The 17573-nt window shown below is 38.0% G+C and overlaps 2 protein-coding genes and 2 long non-coding RNA genes across 6 annotated transcripts; 2 read left to right on the top strand and 2 right to left on the bottom strand.

Annotated features, from left to right (window-relative positions):
• The first annotated feature begins 1305 nt into the window (after positions 1-1305).
• Positions 1306-6038, top strand: LOC121328798 (cellular nucleic acid-binding protein). Of its 2 annotated transcripts, XM_041273869.1 has the most exons (6): positions 1355-1415; positions 2681-2722; positions 3059-3220; positions 3415-3477; positions 3643-3841; positions 5019-6038. In XM_041273869.1, the coding sequence occupies exons 3-6, from the start codon at positions 3082-3084 to the stop codon at positions 5134-5136; spliced, it is 519 nt and encodes a 172-aa protein (XP_041129803.1). In that variant the 5' UTR covers positions 1355-1415; positions 2681-2722; positions 3059-3081; the 3' UTR covers positions 5137-6038. The 2 variants fall into 2 exon arrangements, with proteins under 2 accessions (XP_041129802.1, XP_041129803.1); XM_041273868.1 differs by lacking the exon at positions 2681-2722 and having other exon boundaries at positions 1306-1415.
• Positions 5956-9460, bottom strand: LOC121328801. Its single transcript, XR_005951720.1, has 2 exons — positions 9376-9460; positions 5956-8381 (listed from the first exon to the last, which is right to left on the bottom strand). It is a non-coding gene; the product is annotated as an uncharacterized LOC121328801 (long non-coding RNA).
• LOC121328797 (coiled-coil domain-containing protein 150-like) lies at positions 8380-10879 on the top strand. Its single transcript, XM_041273867.1, has 2 exons — positions 8380-9899; positions 10072-10879. The coding sequence occupies exons 1-2, from the start codon at positions 8904-8906 to the stop codon at positions 10357-10359; spliced, it is 1284 nt and encodes a 427-aa protein (XP_041129801.1). The 5' UTR covers positions 8380-8903; the 3' UTR covers positions 10360-10879.
• A 70-nt stretch (positions 10880-10949) lies between these two features.
• Positions 10950-17567, bottom strand: LOC121328800. Of its 2 annotated transcripts, none has more exons than XR_005951719.1 (3): positions 17520-17567; positions 13637-13733; positions 10950-12581 (listed from the first exon to the last, which is right to left on the bottom strand). It is a non-coding gene; the product is annotated as an uncharacterized LOC121328800 (long non-coding RNA). The 2 variants fall into 2 exon arrangements; XR_005951718.1 differs by lacking the exon at positions 17520-17567 and having other exon boundaries at positions 10950-11904; positions 12360-12581; positions 13637-14801.
• Positions 17568-17573: the final 6 nt, after the last annotated feature.

The raw sequence follows: 17573 nt of genomic DNA on the forward strand, positions 1-17573 counted from the left end.
CAGCAAGTGTACAGTAACGTTATTGCAAGATTATGCAGTAATTCTAGTAAGTTGAATATATGTACCACACATTTCTACATCTGTGCGTAACTGTACCATATTTGCCATATTCCCTACCACTGTTAGTAAAGAGGATAATGTTAAGAAAAGCAGACACTGTTTGGCTTTTAATTTCTAGTGCTCAGTAGAAAACTCATTCAAACCCTCACTTTTAACTTTGAGATGTATCCCTTTCTAGCTCATCGTCTGCCTTGAAGTGCTTTGAAGTGTAATTTTCCTCTGGGATATGATACAATGTAGGGTACAGAAAGCTGATTTATTCGCCACTCACAGTGAATCTTTTTACTTGCTTTAAAATGTACCCCAGATACAGAGCTATAGACCAATCAGGGCACATCCATCTTGTTTGGATTAGTGCAAATGGAGGCATTTCCAACAAAATGCAAGGATGGAAATAAAGACTCCCATTGCATAGCAGTCTGATCAACTCCTGGTTTTACTAGGCGTTTAATAAGACACACCTGAGCTTGTTAACGATACACTGTGGCTAATCAAGCTGGTAGTAAAACCTGGAATGGGTGAGACTGCTGTGCAATAGGAGTCATATTTCCATCCTAGAAAGCCTAAACAATTCCTAAAATATAAGAGGAATGATATGTTTTTTTTTTTTCTTTACTGAAGTTAATACAAACAATAAGTGTAAGGGTGGAAATCCACCAAATTAGTCTGACATCTATATAGTACTGGTCCTGCGTAATCAAGCTGCTTGCCTAGAAACCTTTTGATGCATTTCGTTTTTTCTTCCTGAGATGGTCTTGCCACGTTGTGTAGTTCAAATTGATTTTTGAAAGATATGTAAAGACATCACACTCGTTTGTGCCTGCGGTATAATACGTAACCTTGAAATCTAATCAGAGCAAAGGTTAAGTTTTATGTTCATATACTGCTGATTTAAGAGCTGTTTGATAATGCACTGCACTTACAGAACCTGTACTTCGGCAGTTTCTCCGTGACCGTTATTTACAACGTTTAAAGTCAAATACACAATAATGTACAGAAAATCTGTTTTGTAAACTACTACTTTGCTCTTACAGACTACGGGAAAGAACGTATTCTTTATTTGGTTTAATGTAAACCCAGCATTTAATTCCTTATCCCATGCACCAACGATTACCTTAGAAACAGTCCCACTTGGTTCCACACATGGGCTAGTTTAGGCAGGGAATTGGCCGCCTCTCATTGGACTCCTTTGTGGTTTGCAACACTCGCTTGCCATTGGTACCTGAGAAGCATCGAGCCGTGTGCAGAGGCAGCCTGGGTGGGGGAGGGGCGCGCAGGAGGACCGTGTGCAAACCGCGTGTGGCGCAGGGGAGAGGAGGAACGGAAAATAAACAGCGGCGAGTCACGTAGCAAAGGTAAGTGAAACCAAAGGCCAGCATACGAAAAAAATGCGGTTTTACAGCTGTGTTTTTGCGTCGCATTAATTGTGGCACCTCTCGAGTGAGAAACAAGCCAAAACAACTGAGTTGAAACCGAGCAAAAATTAGAAGGTAAACAGGTAAAATTTCCGACGGCGCACTTTGGCCTGCTGCGTCAGGCTCCGCGCGGGAAACACGGTTAATTTAACCGATTACAAAGCTTCGTTTAAAGTTTTGTATTCCAGTAATCGATATTTATATTGGGTTTTGATTTATTTTTACGCTAAGGTAGGCTTAAAAGCGAATTTGAATGTCCGTGGCTTATTGGGAAGGTTGAGTTATTTTACTCTGTGAGGCCCGGGCGTGGGTGGGCGGCGCATTTACTATTCCAGTGAACTAGCTGCAGTAACACGGCGTGGGGCTGGTTTAACTGGACAAACGAGCACTAATCGAGGTGTTTCATTTTCACAAACATAACTGAATACCAAGTAAATCTAAACAATAAGGCGTATTTTTACCAAAGTGTGTTGACCATGCGTCTCGTCGCGATCTCACAGTTCGCACGTGAAAGTAATCGGTGAGATTAAACTATCGAGGTTTTAACTTTAGCATTTCCTGCAGTGTCAAATGTACATTTTTTATTATTATTATTTTATTTTTAAAGGTATCATTTTGTTCGGCGTGAATGTCTAGAAACACATTTTATTAGCGGACACTGGTGATCTTAGTACTACTACAGAAGCAGGGCTGAATCTTACCATGTGTAAATACTGTAATGTATGATATTTCAACTTGGTGAATCTCTTGATGTATAATCTTCACGCGAATTGAATATTCTCATGAAAATTAAGGCACATTTTAATACATGTGTTAGTTTTCTTACATTGACAGTAAATGGGCCTAGAATGGCCTACAACGTTCTACATCAAATCAAGGAATGAATCAAACCGTTTTAGTTTCGACCTGAATTTGTATATCATATCATGAATGCTTATCTTTAAGTAGTTTCTTAAATGCACACATCTTAATTCATAGTAACTTTAACAGCGCGATGTTAGCTGACATTTACTGATATTTGTGAAATGTGCATCTGTTTTGCTGTGTTTGATAATATTAATGTATACATCCTAAACACTAGAAAATTACTACATTGTAGTTTATAGTTTGTTTTTTTCCGGGGGGGGGGGTTCTGATAAAGCCAAACAAAGGTACTAAGACCCTTTTGTGATCTAAAAGCTGTCCACTTTTGGTCTTGATTGCAGAATAGAAAAAACAGCTGTTGAACTGACTGATTTGAGAAACAGGTGCAGTAATGAGTATCTTGACTTATTACCCAAAGTTTCTAAAAAAATAAAAGCCCTGTGGTTGTAGTAGACAAATGCCTTTTGTCATTCTGAAAAAATGTTGATGGAAACAAATGTTACCCAAAGAACCCCAGGATAGTATGAAGATTAGCTTTATATTGTCTTAATGCAATTCAATTTCTTTTTTGTTCCCACATGCCCCAGAATTAACATACAGAAACCCGCAGCTTGTATTTACTACTTTGCTGGTTGCATTCATATTGTCTGTGTTTATTTATTTATTTAATCTTTCAGCATGGTCATTGTGCTAAATCTCATTGAATGTCTTATGTTTAGTTTTCAGCTCACATACTGTGGAAATGAGCAGCAACGAATGCTTCAAGTGTGGCCGCACAGGCCACTGGGCCCGTGAATGCCCCACTGGAGGTGGCGGTGGTGGAGGACGTGGCGGTCGTGGGGGTAGGAGCCGCGGAAGAGCTGGATACAGTTCTGCAAGAGGTAATCTGGGGGGACTTGGCTGGCACCCAATATCTAAAACTGAAGACACCAAAGGTAGTTTACTAAATGTTTATTCCTTGCTGAAGATCCAAATAGAGTAAAATAGCCAACAGCCAAAACACATTGTATAGATCACTGTCAGGATAGTTGTGCATAAACTGACCCCCCCCCCCCCCCCCCCCCCCCCCTTTTAGACATCTGTTATCGCTGTGGAGAATCAGGCCATGTTGCTAAGGACTGTGAACTTCAGGAGGATGGTAGGTACCTGCTGTTTTAACTCCACAGCAGAAACATACCCAACCAATGTTAAAATAAATGTTTGTTCTTGTGTCGCTATGTAGACTTCAGTGGTGGATATACTGGGTAGTATAGTTAATATAATAACTTGTGTCTCATTTTAAGACTTTCTTCCTTTTTTTAAGCTTGCTACAACTGTGGCAAAGGTGGTCACATTGCCAAGGATTGCAAGGAGCCCAAGAAGGAGCGGGAGCAGTTATGCTACAACTGCGGCAAACCAGGGCATCTGGCCCGTGACTGCGACCATGCAGATGAGCAGAAATGCTATTCTTGTGGAGAGTTTGGGCACATCCAGAAAGACTGCACCAAAGTGAAGTGCTACAGGTAAATGGGAATACCATTTGCTAAGACTGCAGTAAAGCAGTATTAAAGTGATGCTTTAATACAGGAAGAGATAGTGCCTTGCAGTGATCTCAATTGTTGTAATTTGCTTTGAAAAGTGTTTTTTGAATACAATGTGTCTTTAATAAAGTAGATCTTCTCAACATGACTTGACTGCTTTGTATACTAAGCACATTACAAAATTACTTCTAATGTAGAGGCAATAATATATTAAGGAGAAGGTTTGTCCAGGTGGGGAGAGAACCTGGCTTGAACATCATAAAACAATTTTTGTATAAAGAGTTGATCCCTTAAGGCCAAATGGCTTTTATTACATAGTTTGCTGTTGGAGGTTTTTCGACCTACATGTAAACCCATGGTGTCAAATCTCCCGAATCCTAGCATACTGTTACAACCTGCATATTAGCAAATAGACTTCCCATCAATAGCTATTCTTTGGTGCTGAATTGAACAACTTTTAAGTTATCTTCACTGGTATTCTCTACCTTTTTTCACTCGAAAGTGAAAGTAGACCATTGATGCACCTCCTAGGAAGTGGAGAGGTCCTTTTTTTATATTGTAGTGTTTTGTAGGAGTACCTTGGTGTATGAATTGTTTTAAATAATAAGATTGTTCGCCAAGAATTAACCATTCCCTTGAGGCACAAAGGTGATGTAAAACACAACGTCAAATAGCTGCACAGTACACATTTTCATGGGACTCTGACCATTTTACAGTTGGAAAATCAAGGTCCACTTGATTTTTGAATGCATCCAAGATCAATCTGACATACATTTTTGCATACAACAGAATATTTGTCACGGCTAGACAATATCTGACCAAAACAACATGGGTGTTCTCTTTTTTTTTTTTTTTTTTTTAACATTTTTTTTCTTGGAGATTGAGGGGGTAGTCGTCTTTCTCTAAAAGATAATTACGAATCCTAGCTTGACATGCTTTGACTCTAGGACAAGTCCTTTCACCGTGCCTATGGAATTTGGTACAAGTCAGCACCCAAAGTAAGCATCTGAGTTGGCCTATGGTAATAAGTGTTATTTTTGTTTTGAATATATATATGTATAATTTTTAAATAACATTTTTAAAGGTAAATTATTTAAAATGCATTTTCAGTTTAACTGACCATAAGGAATTTCTGATTAATTGTGATTTCTCTTGTTAGATGTGGTGAAACCGGTCACGTTGCCATCAACTGCAGCAAGACAAGTGAAGTCAACTGCTACCGCTGTGGCGAGTCTGGGCACCTGGCAAGAGAATGCACCATCGAGGCTACAGCTTAATCCTTTTCCTTTGTCGCCCCTCCTTTTTCTGATTGATGGTTGTATTATTTTCTCTGAATCCTCTTCACTGGTCCAAGGTTGGCAGATAGAGGCTAGTCCCAGGCCAGTGAGCTTTACTTGACATGTAAAATGAGGAAAGGGGTGGAAAAAAAATCGACTTTCTGCATTTAATACAAAATGTTTATGTTTAGTTTGGTAGAGGTGTTATGTATAATGCTTTGTTAACGATCCCCCTTTCCATGCCACTGGTGAAATAGGGATTCATGAGTGTAAAGAGATGTCAGATAAAAACCCTCTCCGAGTTATTGGAAGTGATCCTGTGTGAGGGGGGAAAAAAAATAAATCTTGGAAGTTTCTGAGAACTTCCACATATGATTTAATTTTTTTTGTGGAAAAGTAAATGTTTGGCCTTGGAATGTTTGACCTCTGAAGCAGTTCACAACATGAGTTACATCAGTTTCGGGCCCTATAAGCAGTACACAGCTAAGTGGGAGCTAACTGAATATGAAGTAAGTTATAAATAACCTGTTTAATTTCAGGAGAAAAAAATCAGGATACATTCTTTTATAAAAGCAAGCCGCTCGCAGCGACCTCGTCGGTGTTGGAGCCACAGATTAGGTCATGGTTTCGGTCACAATTTTCAAAGTAGTTTAGATGAGTAAACCCTGGGAGAAAAACAAAAAAAAAACTTCAAGAACAGAAAGCAGCATTTGAAGTTACTTGAGTAAGAACGTGTTTTCACAGAAATCAAAATGTTATTTTTGTACAATATATCAATTAGACTACTGTAAAAAATATCATTTGCTTGTACTCAGTTTTAAGTCGGAAGGTAAATGCAACTGAAGTCCTATAACATAGAAATGTAATTTTAAACTATCAATAAAGCTGGAGGAGAAAGGGGAGAAAGACTAACGTGTGGTTTTTTTTTTGAGGTTTTTTTTGGTGGTTTTGTGAATGAGCACAGTACTGCATCACACAAAAAAAATGCGTGTTTGTCATCTTTGTGATGAATTATTGAAATGAAGTAAATAAAGTTACTTAAAATAATGGAAAGTTAACATACAACAGTGTCTTGTGTGGCACATTTTCCTTTGGATAACTTCAAATAGTTGGAATGCAGAAATGTCTGCTGTGGAAAACTACACTTAAGTGAAAACTGTTGGTAAAAAAGAAATGTCAGTTTACATTTTTGTAATTTGCTAAAGTGTTTATTTAAATTTAAAAACAAATCCATAAGTTTATATACAGTCTGTGTGGTGGTTGTGGAATAAAGCCTAGGCAGGCTTGTGGATATGCTCGGATACTGGGTGAAAACAGAGTACATTTGCGTGCTAGTTCGACAGCATTTATTAACAGGCGCATGTGTTTCCTGTTCATTCAATTGACAATCCATTTTATAAATTAAAGCTTAAAGTACACTAAATTGTCACCTAGTGCTTGCTAAAAAAAAAACCCTTGTATTCAGTCAGTAAACAGTACAGATGGTAAGTTATTACTCCTAAAGTCAAATATGCTTTTCTGTATACAGGGCGATTAGAAAGTAAGTACGTACCATATCATTAATGTGGTAAACTTACTCTCTAATCACCCTGTATAATATAACTAGTTCATTTCAATACATGAGTACGGCATAACTAGAGTATTCTTTTACCACTAGTGTAATATGCTTTGGGTTATGCAGGTGGTTTCAGAACCTGACTGGCAGTGATCTTGGACTAGTTTAGGTAGGTAAGTTAGTCCAACATTAGTGCTAATTGAGATTCCTGAAACATGCTGTTCTTGTGTTACAGTAAAGTCCACAAATATAAATACGAATGAGGCAAAGGAGGTCCAAATGCCATTCCAACTAATGTTGCATTAGCCGATGCATTCTCTCATCTGTAGGATCAGGTTCAGCACTGAAGTTCATACTGATTACACACAGTATAAAATTAGTCACCATAAATAAGTACTGCAAGTTTCCACAACCCAGTCTGCAGTAATTATTTTTAAAACCATATCAAATGCTGGTAGTTTGTTGTTGTATACATGTAGACTATACAGAACAGTATCCCATTTCATGTTATTGTTCATCTTTAATTATCTTCGATACAATATTTGCATTTCAGGGATAGTGTGTTTCTATTTTGTTGAAAAATGAGTTCTATTTGTGTAATAAAGAGAATAGACTGTCTGGTCCGTTGGTTTTGCAGGTCAGTATTTCTTGTTCTCGATAAAGAACAATAAGGTAAGGTAATACTCTTCCAGTTTGCAGCCGCTTCTACAGAGATGCCTGATATTTTGTAAAACACCGTACCTAATTAGTCATACTTCTTTAATAAAGTCTAGAGTTTTTATTTGATCTGAGATATTTTAAAGGTTTTCTGAGTATTTAGATACCTAATGGAAAAAACGCTGCCTTAAAACACATTTTTCAAAGGGCTCTACCATAGCAAAATGCTTTCCACAGTATACCGGTCATGTTGTTCCCGTAAGTGAAACCGATACCTCTGTAAAGCAGTATTTATGGCAAGCCAAATTATCATTGACATATCTCAAATTGCATTTTAAGATATTGTGAAATACTCGGAGATACCGCTAATGTTTTTTTTTTTTTTTTTTTTTTTTTTGAGTATCTTAAAATTATTTACAGGTATCTAAATGAAAAGCAAGTAATTTCCAGATATCGTAAAATTAAATAGACAGGAAGTCACAGTGAGATATCTGAATATGATTTAGTGATATTTCAAAAACACTTCAAACTTTTGTATTCAAACCCTGGTCTCCAGAAGTAAAAGAAACGAGAAACACTATGCCAGCTAGCTCCTGGGTCGATCTTGTGTGAATTCTGTTCCACGCTATTTTTTTATTTAGTGTTTTGTTATCAAGCAGGTGATGGTGAATCTGTAAAAAAAAAAAAAAAAAAAAAAACAATACTGCTTTCAAGTGTTACCAGCCCATTTCTAATAATGAATACGGGATACTGTTACGATCATAACCGCTTCTTAACTTTACAGTAATCAACAACAAATTGCTGTGAAGTGCACACTAACTTTTATTTTGGACACTTGGGTAGTTCATTATAGTGCTGAAAAAAACTAGGTATGATTTGAGTGTGATGGTGATGAATCACTGGCTGCAGTTCATACAATGTAACTGGATCCTTGATCACCTGGTATCCTTTAACAAAGGCGGAGGTTTTCATCAGTGAAGGAGAGAAGGGCTGAATAGCTGATAGACTCCTGGGAAGAGTCAGATCTGGAGGGCTGTGGGAGATCACGGGTGGTAGAATAAAAAACACTGGAGGTAAGGCGGCAGGATCTTTTCGGGGATTTTTCTTAGTTTTTATAAAACTAACAAAACCATGACAAGGCAGCTTTTTTATATGCATTAAAACAATGTCTTTTAACATTGCACAGTACTGTATTTGTCAGCATAAAGAGACATCTAAATACTGTAATGTGGTTTATGTTTTTAGGAGTGTAATACAATAAAAAATAAAGTATTACTATAGAAAATAGTATTTTTAAATATATTTGCAGTTTATCAGAAACCCTTTTTCCTTAATATGCGTAGGCTGACTAGAGAAATGACATTCTTGACCACTGTGACAGATTTTCAGTGAATCCTAAATTAAAAAAAAAAAAAAATCAAAATCCTCTTAAGTTATTCTTTAATTGCAGAAAGTATTTGTTTAAAATTGTATACATTTTTAGGTATTGTAAAACTACCATATCTGTTTATACTGAATATATCTAACTGTGACTCTTTTCAAAGCGTTCTACAAGATGAGTGCTCTTAATGTGGTTACAGTCCATAACAGCATGCATTTTGAAGATGTAGAAAAGCATCTAAAATGTGGAGAACAGGCTGTGACAGATGAAGATACTGAGGAGAATGATTGCATTGGCTCTGAAAACACTTCCAGCAAGAGACAGGAGGCAGTGATCACACAGGAGCTGGGTGAAGAAGACACTTTAGAAAATAAAGACCATCTCCCAGACAGTATGAGTGACGTGATTTACTATGTATCTCCTCTGGAGTCTATTAAAGAGTTGGATGAAATGGATGGGAAAGAGGAAGTGTCTACAATTGAAAGATGCCCAGGAGATGGGGCTGCCAAGATCAAAGAGAAAGCTGCTGATAGAGAAGTCACTGCTCCTCAAGAGGAAGAGGAAGAGGAGAACTATCTGGCAAGCATGGATGACTCAATGCAAGCATATTTAGGAGCTCTCCTTGGTGATAATGGAGGTGTTTTACCTGCAGATCACGCCTATACAAACACTGATAGTGCTCACTCTGATCATATCACTCCTGGAGGTGAGGAAGACCATGGGACTTCAGTGAGTGCACTGCTAGAGGAGGGAAGATGGGAACAAATTGTTGCATCAGACTCTAAGGGAGGGAGCAAGGCTGTAGAGGAGCATTGCCCATTAATCGAGAAAGTGGGTGAGGACAACTTTTGTCACATTACAAATTCTACAGATTGTAGGCTGGATTGTGATTCTCTTGGGGAATTGCAGGCTCTCAAGCTAAAGCATGCTTCTCACCAGACTGAAATAAACATACTGTGCGCTGAGCTGAATGACTCCAAAGTGAGGATACGGGAGCTGCAATCAGAGCTGAACTCTGTGAAACTGAAAGACGAGGACCATGTCCACAGAATCAGGGAGCTGGAAACTGAAGCAGCTAATAGTACTCTAATTGAAGTGCTTACTGAGTGCAAGTCAAAGGTGGAACAATTGGAGGAGCAAAAATATTCATCACAACAACTGGCCATTCAGGTAAGTCTCATTCATGCAGTTAACCAAGTTAATCATTTTGAGATAGTATTTAATAGAATTGCAAACCAAACCTGTGGTTTGTTATCACTGAACTAGATCTACGTTTTCTAGCACACTTTCCTAGGAAGAAAATCAGTCCGACTGATTTTGTGTTGTGTGTTGTCCATTTCAGCTTCAAGAGGTGAACAGGATCGTCGGCCACTTGCAGAAAAGAATTGATTATCTGGAGGAAGACAAGAATAAGAAACCTGTGGATATTGTCAACCTGACGGATCAGCTGGCAGAGACCAGGGGGGTGAGAGATCAGAGCGAGGAGATGGAGAACACCAAGGTGCTGGTGCGGACCTTGAGCGAGCAGCTCGGAAACAACCCGGATCACATGAGCAGCCACATTAGTGCTCAGTCTCGGAGACAAGCCAAACAAGACGGAAGCGATTCCAAAGTCTGTGTGCTCTTGTGATAACAAACCAGCAGCACCCTGCCCAAAGTAAGCTAGTGGCACAAATTGTTCCATTGTTCTGAATGTAAGAGTGTTGAAGAGATGATTATAAGTTTAGATCATAAAGACTAAATAATTCTAAATCTTCTGTACATAGTCTAATGTATCACGTGCTTCAGCCGTAGTGTTCTAGTTTTTTTTTTTTAAATGTTTGACATGTTTGCAAAGGGTGTTGAATTTGAAAAGGAAAATATCAGCTGTGTAGGTGTTTCATGTAAAATATGATCAGTATCACGAGATGAGAATGCAGGTTCTATACTGAGGGGTAGTGCAAGGGAAGCTATAATCATGTGAACCATTGGTACACCAGTGGTAACTTTATTTTTATATCAAAAAGTCTGAACCAACACGCAAGCAATCTGTTGCATATCCCAAATACCTCCTGGTTCAATAACAGATCAACTTTGAGCTTTTTTTTTTGTTGATGATTTGCATTTTAATGGATTAAGGATATATGTTTTACTTCATAAGAAGATTTTGTGGATTTCCTATGGAGCGACCCAGTGGATTTGGAGGCCCAATGGATTTGGAGGCATGCATATTTTGTTTACCTGTAGGGACTTTTATCAGTTATTCAAATGAGCGTCTCACCAGAATTTCAAAGCACTTGAAAACCGCTGTGCCTGCCAAGTTTGTGCAGCGATGACAAAGGAAAAAGCAGCAGGTTGCAGGCATTATCTCAAGTGCCAGCTGATCAAGAGCGCCTGTTTTTCTCCTCATTTAATTAGACCTGCAAAGTCTACACAATTAACCTTGATTTGGCTGTGCTAGTAAACGCTCTGATTGGATCCTGAGGGCTCTATTGAGGATGTATTAACAAAGTTAACGGGGCTCCCAGCTATTAAAGTAATCAACGCATTAAGGTTTGCAATGATCAAACAACACTTTACCAGCACCCCTTTTTTATTTCTCAGCAATTAACAGTAGACAAAAATGAGAAACGTCTGCTGCCTGTACATCTGTGTGAATGGGCTGAGATGACATCTGGTATGTACTATGTATTCAAAAGTTGCCAATGCTCAGTTCAGTACAAGTGCCCATGAAATAAATAAGCTGCATCTTTCTTTTATCAAGTCCAATTCTGCCAGGATGGTCAGAAAGTCTGGTGCACCCCCTGTACTGGTTGGAACTATCTTGGTTGAGGAATTGGAGAAACGGTTTATGGTGAAGGTTTTTACAGAGGGTTTTACACTGTAAAACAATTGCTCTTCTCCTGTGTCTGTCTAATTGAATTGAGAAAGACTAAACATAGACCTGGTATCACAGTTCACTGTGTGTCATACAAAATGGAGATTGGAATTATGGTTCCGGCCCTGTGAACGGGGTGCTTGTGGCTCATGTCTCATCCTCTTCTCCAGCCTCACTGTGTGTACGATGCAACCTCAGGTGACCTTGAGGGTAGACAGATCTCCCATTCACTCTTACGGAAAGGTATTGTCTGTGTACGAAGCCAGTCCCTGGCGTTTCATCACTTTCTGTTTTACTAGCAGATACAAAAGGCTGCCACTGTGACGAAAACAAAATGCAAATCAATTATTCATACTTCGGTATCAATAATTGCTGCAGTGTAATCAGGTTTGTTGCTTCTGAGAATTTTTCCCCCGCAAGTAGGACTGGAAACCAGTGAAGCTCAGTGTGGCTGGAGCTTGGTGTGGAATTTCATGATGATTCCTTTTTGCAGTTTGTTTGTTGGGCATTAATTAAAGAAACTTCAGAAAAGGAGCCTAAACAGTGTAGAGGGCTGGGGCCTTTACCTTTAGCACTTGTGTTGAATCTGACCAGCACACAAAGTGAATTAGGTTCTGGTGTTGTAAATCCGTATCACTGAAAATTAAATTAGAAGCTTAAGCAGAAATTTGGTCGAGGGATTCTTGAATCATGGCGCTCCCATCTAGGGTTATTGAATAATTGCCTCATTAGATCACTTCCTCGTACGTTGTATAAATCTCAGATAAACTTACCAGGGCGTTGCCGTTGCAATCCAGTTGTAACCCTACCCTTCACCTCCATAACTTCCACCTTAATGCAGGCAATGCCCTTGTTGGGGGGGAAGGATGTGGCTTCGTCAGATAATTTCCTCTTTTCAGAAGGTGGTGGCTTCTCCTTCTCCCCTTAACAGGCGGGACTAGCATCCAAATAGTCTATAATCACCTCTCACCATACCCATACAAGCAGTCATGATCCTGACATTGAATATAAATACAAACAAGCACACACACAAAATTAACAAGATATGTCACAGATATCACATTACAGGTGTCAGTGTCACTGTGACCGACTTTCTCAGCATGTAAAATAGTATATCATAACAAGGTAAGCAGTTCCCAAAATACAGCTTGCAATACCTTAGATCAGGTGTCAGTACTGTAAAACTGTAGGTCACTATTGAGCTACATTCAGTATGTGTAATAACTTAATCTGAGTGGTTCAGGATGAGAACATGTGCTGCCAAATACCCAGTGTCTCCATCTTTGGAAAATGCACAGAACTGTGAACAACCTGGCCAGTTTACAATGTCTGCTTTCTGGTGAAACACAGTTATGGGCCACAGTGTCTTTTTAAATATTCCTCTACATGTCAAATGCTCCTACTGTTGAAATGACAGTTCATTTAAAACGTGGCTACCACCATCTCCCCCAGGAGAGCTATGGATAGGGTTTCTCTGCTGAATACTGGGAATTTGAATCCTGGCTGTGTCTACAAACAGCACTGTCAACAGCCATTGAGTTAGTCAGCGGGCTGTAGAACCTGTGACAAAGGACATGCCATCCTGCAGCTTCACCGAACTGGCAATAATAAAGGACAGCATTCTCTACGAGCAATGAGATACAAGGACAGCCAACGCGTCTCTAATGAAAATGGATAAGCTTGTACAGTGGGGGGTCACAGGTGGAAGATGTTGCTAGTATTTGGGTTATTGTCTTCTTAAAAGTGCAAACTCTTCTTGTTAATAAGATTGCATTGTGTGTGGCCAGTCACCAAGACCACTTGGAGTCTAGTGGAATAAAACAGCAAAGAAACCAAGAGCCAAAATTGCACTTAGGCAAAACCAAAGTGCAATTTAAAAATGGCATTGTCATATGTCCAATATATTATGAAGTATGCACTGACCAAAAATGTTTCAAATGTTCTAGGTAGTGTATTTTTAAAATAGTTTTTAAAAATGGCCAATTTCAGAAAGCCAGTTCAGCAAAATTCACAGAAAGAGAGGCCAAAGGTTGGATGGGCAAAGACTGACCTGTTCCCTCACATGGTATTACTGAAGAGGGTGATTGCAGGTTGCTGGTCAGGCAATGCAGGATGCTGACGTTGCTGGTGTTTGCACTAGACCTGCTCTGTGGATAAAAAGCAAGGATTTCAGTAACCTATGTTGGCAATCCAGCACCTTTTGCGGGCATTACAATTATACAAATTAAGAAATTAAATCTTTAAATCCAGACTGAGCCAATTGGGTAATGTGGTTAGTGCAGGTCACAGTCACAAGAGGGGAGAATGGTGCCTGCAAAGGAAGGTACTGGGAGGAGTTGGAATGAGCAGAAGACTTATCCCATTGTTTAACCATGACTGCCAATTGAAAAATAGCTTTCTCAGATCCTTTTTTATGAAATTGTCACAATAGCCTCTGTATCTAGCATTTCTTGTAGACAATTGTTTTTTTGGTTTGTTTTTTTTCTTACTTGCTAATCCTCAAAATCAATTTTCATTACATTGCTGACATTTTATTTTTCCAAATTTTCATTTGTAAAGTTTCTGATTAGCATTGCACATCCTGAAACGCTATCTAAGGTAAATAAAAACACTGTCATCGCCCCCTTATCACGTGTACGCTGCTTTCAGCGACTGCAAGAGGATGACACATAATTTGATTCTTCCTTGAAGGGCAGAGAGTTGCATCAGCAACCTTAGCACAGGGGCAATCACTCAACAGCACTCCACCTTTGAGAAGCTCCGAATACATTCATCAGCAGTGTGCAGCAATCAGTATGTACAGTACATACCTAAGACAAGTGTCTTTCATTTTTGTTTTAAAAGAAATGCCCTTGCCTTATGTAACAGGTAAATTGTTATTACGCTGAATACATTTTCTAAATGGATAATTCTAGAGGTATAACTTTATTTTAGTGGAAGCATATATGATTTAAACAAGCAGGAGGTGGCTTAAAGAGTCTGAAACAACTGGCTCTAGCTGTGGTTGTGAGATCAATTTCCAGCCGAGGCTGAAGTCTAAAACGAGCGCTCCAAGAATGGCTGGCCACCTGTCAGAGGGGTACGGATTTCCTACTGCAGGGCTTGATAAAAATGAAACACACAGTGTGCAGCCCACTGCTTAACAATGTCTGTCATTTCTTGTAAGAACAGGGTAGACAGCTTTGTTAAATGTCACAAATTTTGTCAGTTTTTCATTAAGTATATGGGAAACAAAGTGGTATGTAATTTAATATGTTAACGTAACATTATTCAGTAGGTCTCATTCAACTTTAAAAAGCTAAATTAGTTCATTCTATAGGGTGATTCTAAACTTTTGGCCATAGTTGTACACATGCCTAGAATATTAACTACCACAAAATAACCCTTTTTTGGAGTGATCAAGTACATTGTAAGTCCCACTTTTTGGAAGACTGTGCTAACTTGAGTGACATGACCAGTGTGCTGCGACATCCTCTTTTGAGTACACCAGTTGTTTACAGTATTTCTCACTTCCAAACGGAATTACTGTCCTAGAAAGCACTAAGAATAAATCCAGCAGTACAAAATTGCATTTAGAAAAGGTATGCATAATAAAGATTGAAACTGACAGTACGATTATCTTGCTATCTAGTTTGCTTAATAACAACTATACATGAGCAGAGATCTGAACACCCACCTCTTAACACAGAATTTGTTTCCTATGTAAGTATAGCAAAGTATTGTTTTTGCTAATATTAATTGATATACTTTACCTGCTTTTAATTTCAACATTTCAAGTAAACCAAAATAGTACTGATTCCCCTAAAATGTGTAAGGACCATCAGGAAAACAGGTTTCTACTAAAAATGATCTAAACTTTCTTTCGTTTCAAGTGTCATTTTCAAATGTGTGTGTGCTTGTTTTAGCTCTCAACTTGAAAATAAGCGCCACCTGGTGCTGACAAGGCACTTTACAGGAGCATGGTATGTTAAAAAAAAAAAAAAAGACATGGCTTGCAAGTCAAACCAAGTCCTGTGTTTGTGAACTACCCACAGTTAAGTATTTTTTTTAAAATGTATTTTTAACGATTCAGAGTTGAATGTTTAATAAATTGTTCCACTCTAGCTGCATGTAAAACTACAGACACAGCAGTGATTTATTCATGCTGTGAAGTGCGATCAGTTCAGAGCAGATTTACCAGGGGCTTGTTCAACTACTACAACTGGCTCATTTTAACAAATGACCAAAACAAGGGAAATTCTGAAACCCAGGACTGGAATCAAGGCTAGTGCAAGTTTAAAGCCCTAACACACATATTATTATTATTATTATTATTATTATTATTATTATTATTATTACATAAAATACAAATGGTAATTTAAAAAAAAGTGATCAAAGTCATGTCATACAATACAATGCCATACCATACCATTCTGGACCGGTCATTTGAATCACAATAAATATATAATAATGAAGATTTCTAGATTTAAGGAAACAATTTATTTCAACAGGCCAATTTAAAAGTATACATTGTTGTTACTTCATGCAAAGTTGTTTATATGTATGATAGGTGTTAAAAAAATCACTCATCATGAAAATACATACAATAAAATGTAATTATCAAAAAGTATTATAGCACTTCATCTTCTCTGTCCACTGTGAACAGAACAGGGTTTGCTCCAGGTGAAGTGAGAAAGCGAACAACTGCTCTTTGTTCCTTTCACAGAGAATCTGGTCATTTCTGAAAATGACACTTGTGTTTTTTTTTTAAAGAAAAAAAAAAAAAAAAATTCAAACAAACAAACAAAAAATGCAAATTAAATAATAGAAACCAATATAATGCAACTGTGTCTGCTCCTTTCAGCCAAAACAGAAGCAGCCACTGATCTCAGTCAGTTTGCATTTTTTATACCGGGTCAGTTACTTTTAAAACAGCGACCTGCAGTCATCTCGCATATAATGTCTGAATATTAATGACAGCACCACTACCTCACAACTCAATGCAGCGGCTGCGCAATATTCATGCTGTGCTCTAGCATTTCCAATACAATACTTTACCGACAGTTATGATTTGAACTGCAAGCATCGCACGTGAAATGCAGTTTTATTGGACTACCGTTTTTATCTTTGGGTCTTGACGAAGCCTTGGGAAGATAAAATTCTCTTTAAAATCACCGACACACAATAAGGCGCGTTCCTGCCACACATTGGCTCAATGTGTTCTACAATTCATTAGAACTTTTTTTTTTTTTTTTTTTTTTTTTTTTTATAAATCAGTATTTCTCACATTAGCTTTTCTTAAAAAAAAAAGAAAAAAAAAAGGAGGTATACCATTTAACCCCCCGCACCTATACTGCTACTATTTTCACTGTACCTGTTTCAACAAAGACTATCCGTTATAACTGAGCTTTTTTCACACCCATTGCAGCCTTCACCTCTGAATCAAAGGAACCATTTGCTAAGAACTCGGATACACATGGTTTAAGTCATTCACGTGTTTCTAGTTCATTTTTGTTATCTTATTTGACAAAACTATTACATTAAATGAAGCTACATCTTCAACAGATCAGCAATGTGTATACATTTCGCATTTTGTATGATTATTTTTGACTAAATAACGTCTTTTCTAAAAAAAGAGAAATATCCAAAACATACAGTAATCTTACATTTTGCAAACACAAACATGTTATGTTAATTAAAACAGTTATTAACTTACGTGCATACATGAAAAAATACATTTACAGCCTATGGTGTACAACTACTCGAATTGGTACTACAGAGTCGAGATACACTTCAAACACCTAAAACAACTCTTCCAAGCAATTGCATAGTTCTGTTACAATAACACAAAACACATACTAACTACGTGAATAATTCCTTACCGCTTCCTAACACATATATTAACCCGGTAAATAATTTCTCAATCCTTCTTAACAATCTCTACAAATGTTTACCTGCTGCTGTTACCGTACTTCGAAACACTCTGTGCGAACTCTCAACCCTGACCC

The sequence above is a fragment of the Polyodon spathula genome, chromosome 16 (genome assembly GCF_017654505.1).
Source record: "Polyodon spathula isolate WHYD16114869_AA chromosome 16, ASM1765450v1, whole genome shotgun sequence".
NCBI classification, from domain to species: Eukaryota; Metazoa; Chordata; class Actinopteri; order Acipenseriformes; family Polyodontidae; genus Polyodon; species Polyodon spathula.

What these genes read in the sequence shown, in the direction of transcription:
- LOC121328798 (XM_041273868.1), top strand. Translation starts at nt 3,082, where the DNA reads ATGAGCAGCAACGAATGCTTCAAGTGTGGCCGCACAGGCCACTGGGCC. An exon ending in TGGATACAGTTCTGCAAGAG is followed by an intron (nt 3,221 to 3,414) that starts GTAATCTGGGGG and finishes CCCCCCTTTTAG; the next exon opens with ACATCTGTTATCGCTGTGGA. An exon ending in CTGTGAACTTCAGGAGGATG is followed by an intron (nt 3,478 to 3,642) that starts GTAGGTACCTGC and finishes CCTTTTTTTAAG; the next exon opens with CTTGCTACAACTGTGGCAAA.
- LOC121328797 (XM_041273867.1), top strand. Translation starts at nt 8,904, where the DNA reads ATGAGTGCTCTTAATGTGGTTACAGTCCATAACAGCATGCATTTTGAA. An exon ending in CACAACAACTGGCCATTCAG is followed by an intron (nt 9,900 to 10,071) that starts GTAAGTCTCATT and finishes TGTCCATTTCAG; the next exon opens with CTTCAAGAGGTGAACAGGAT.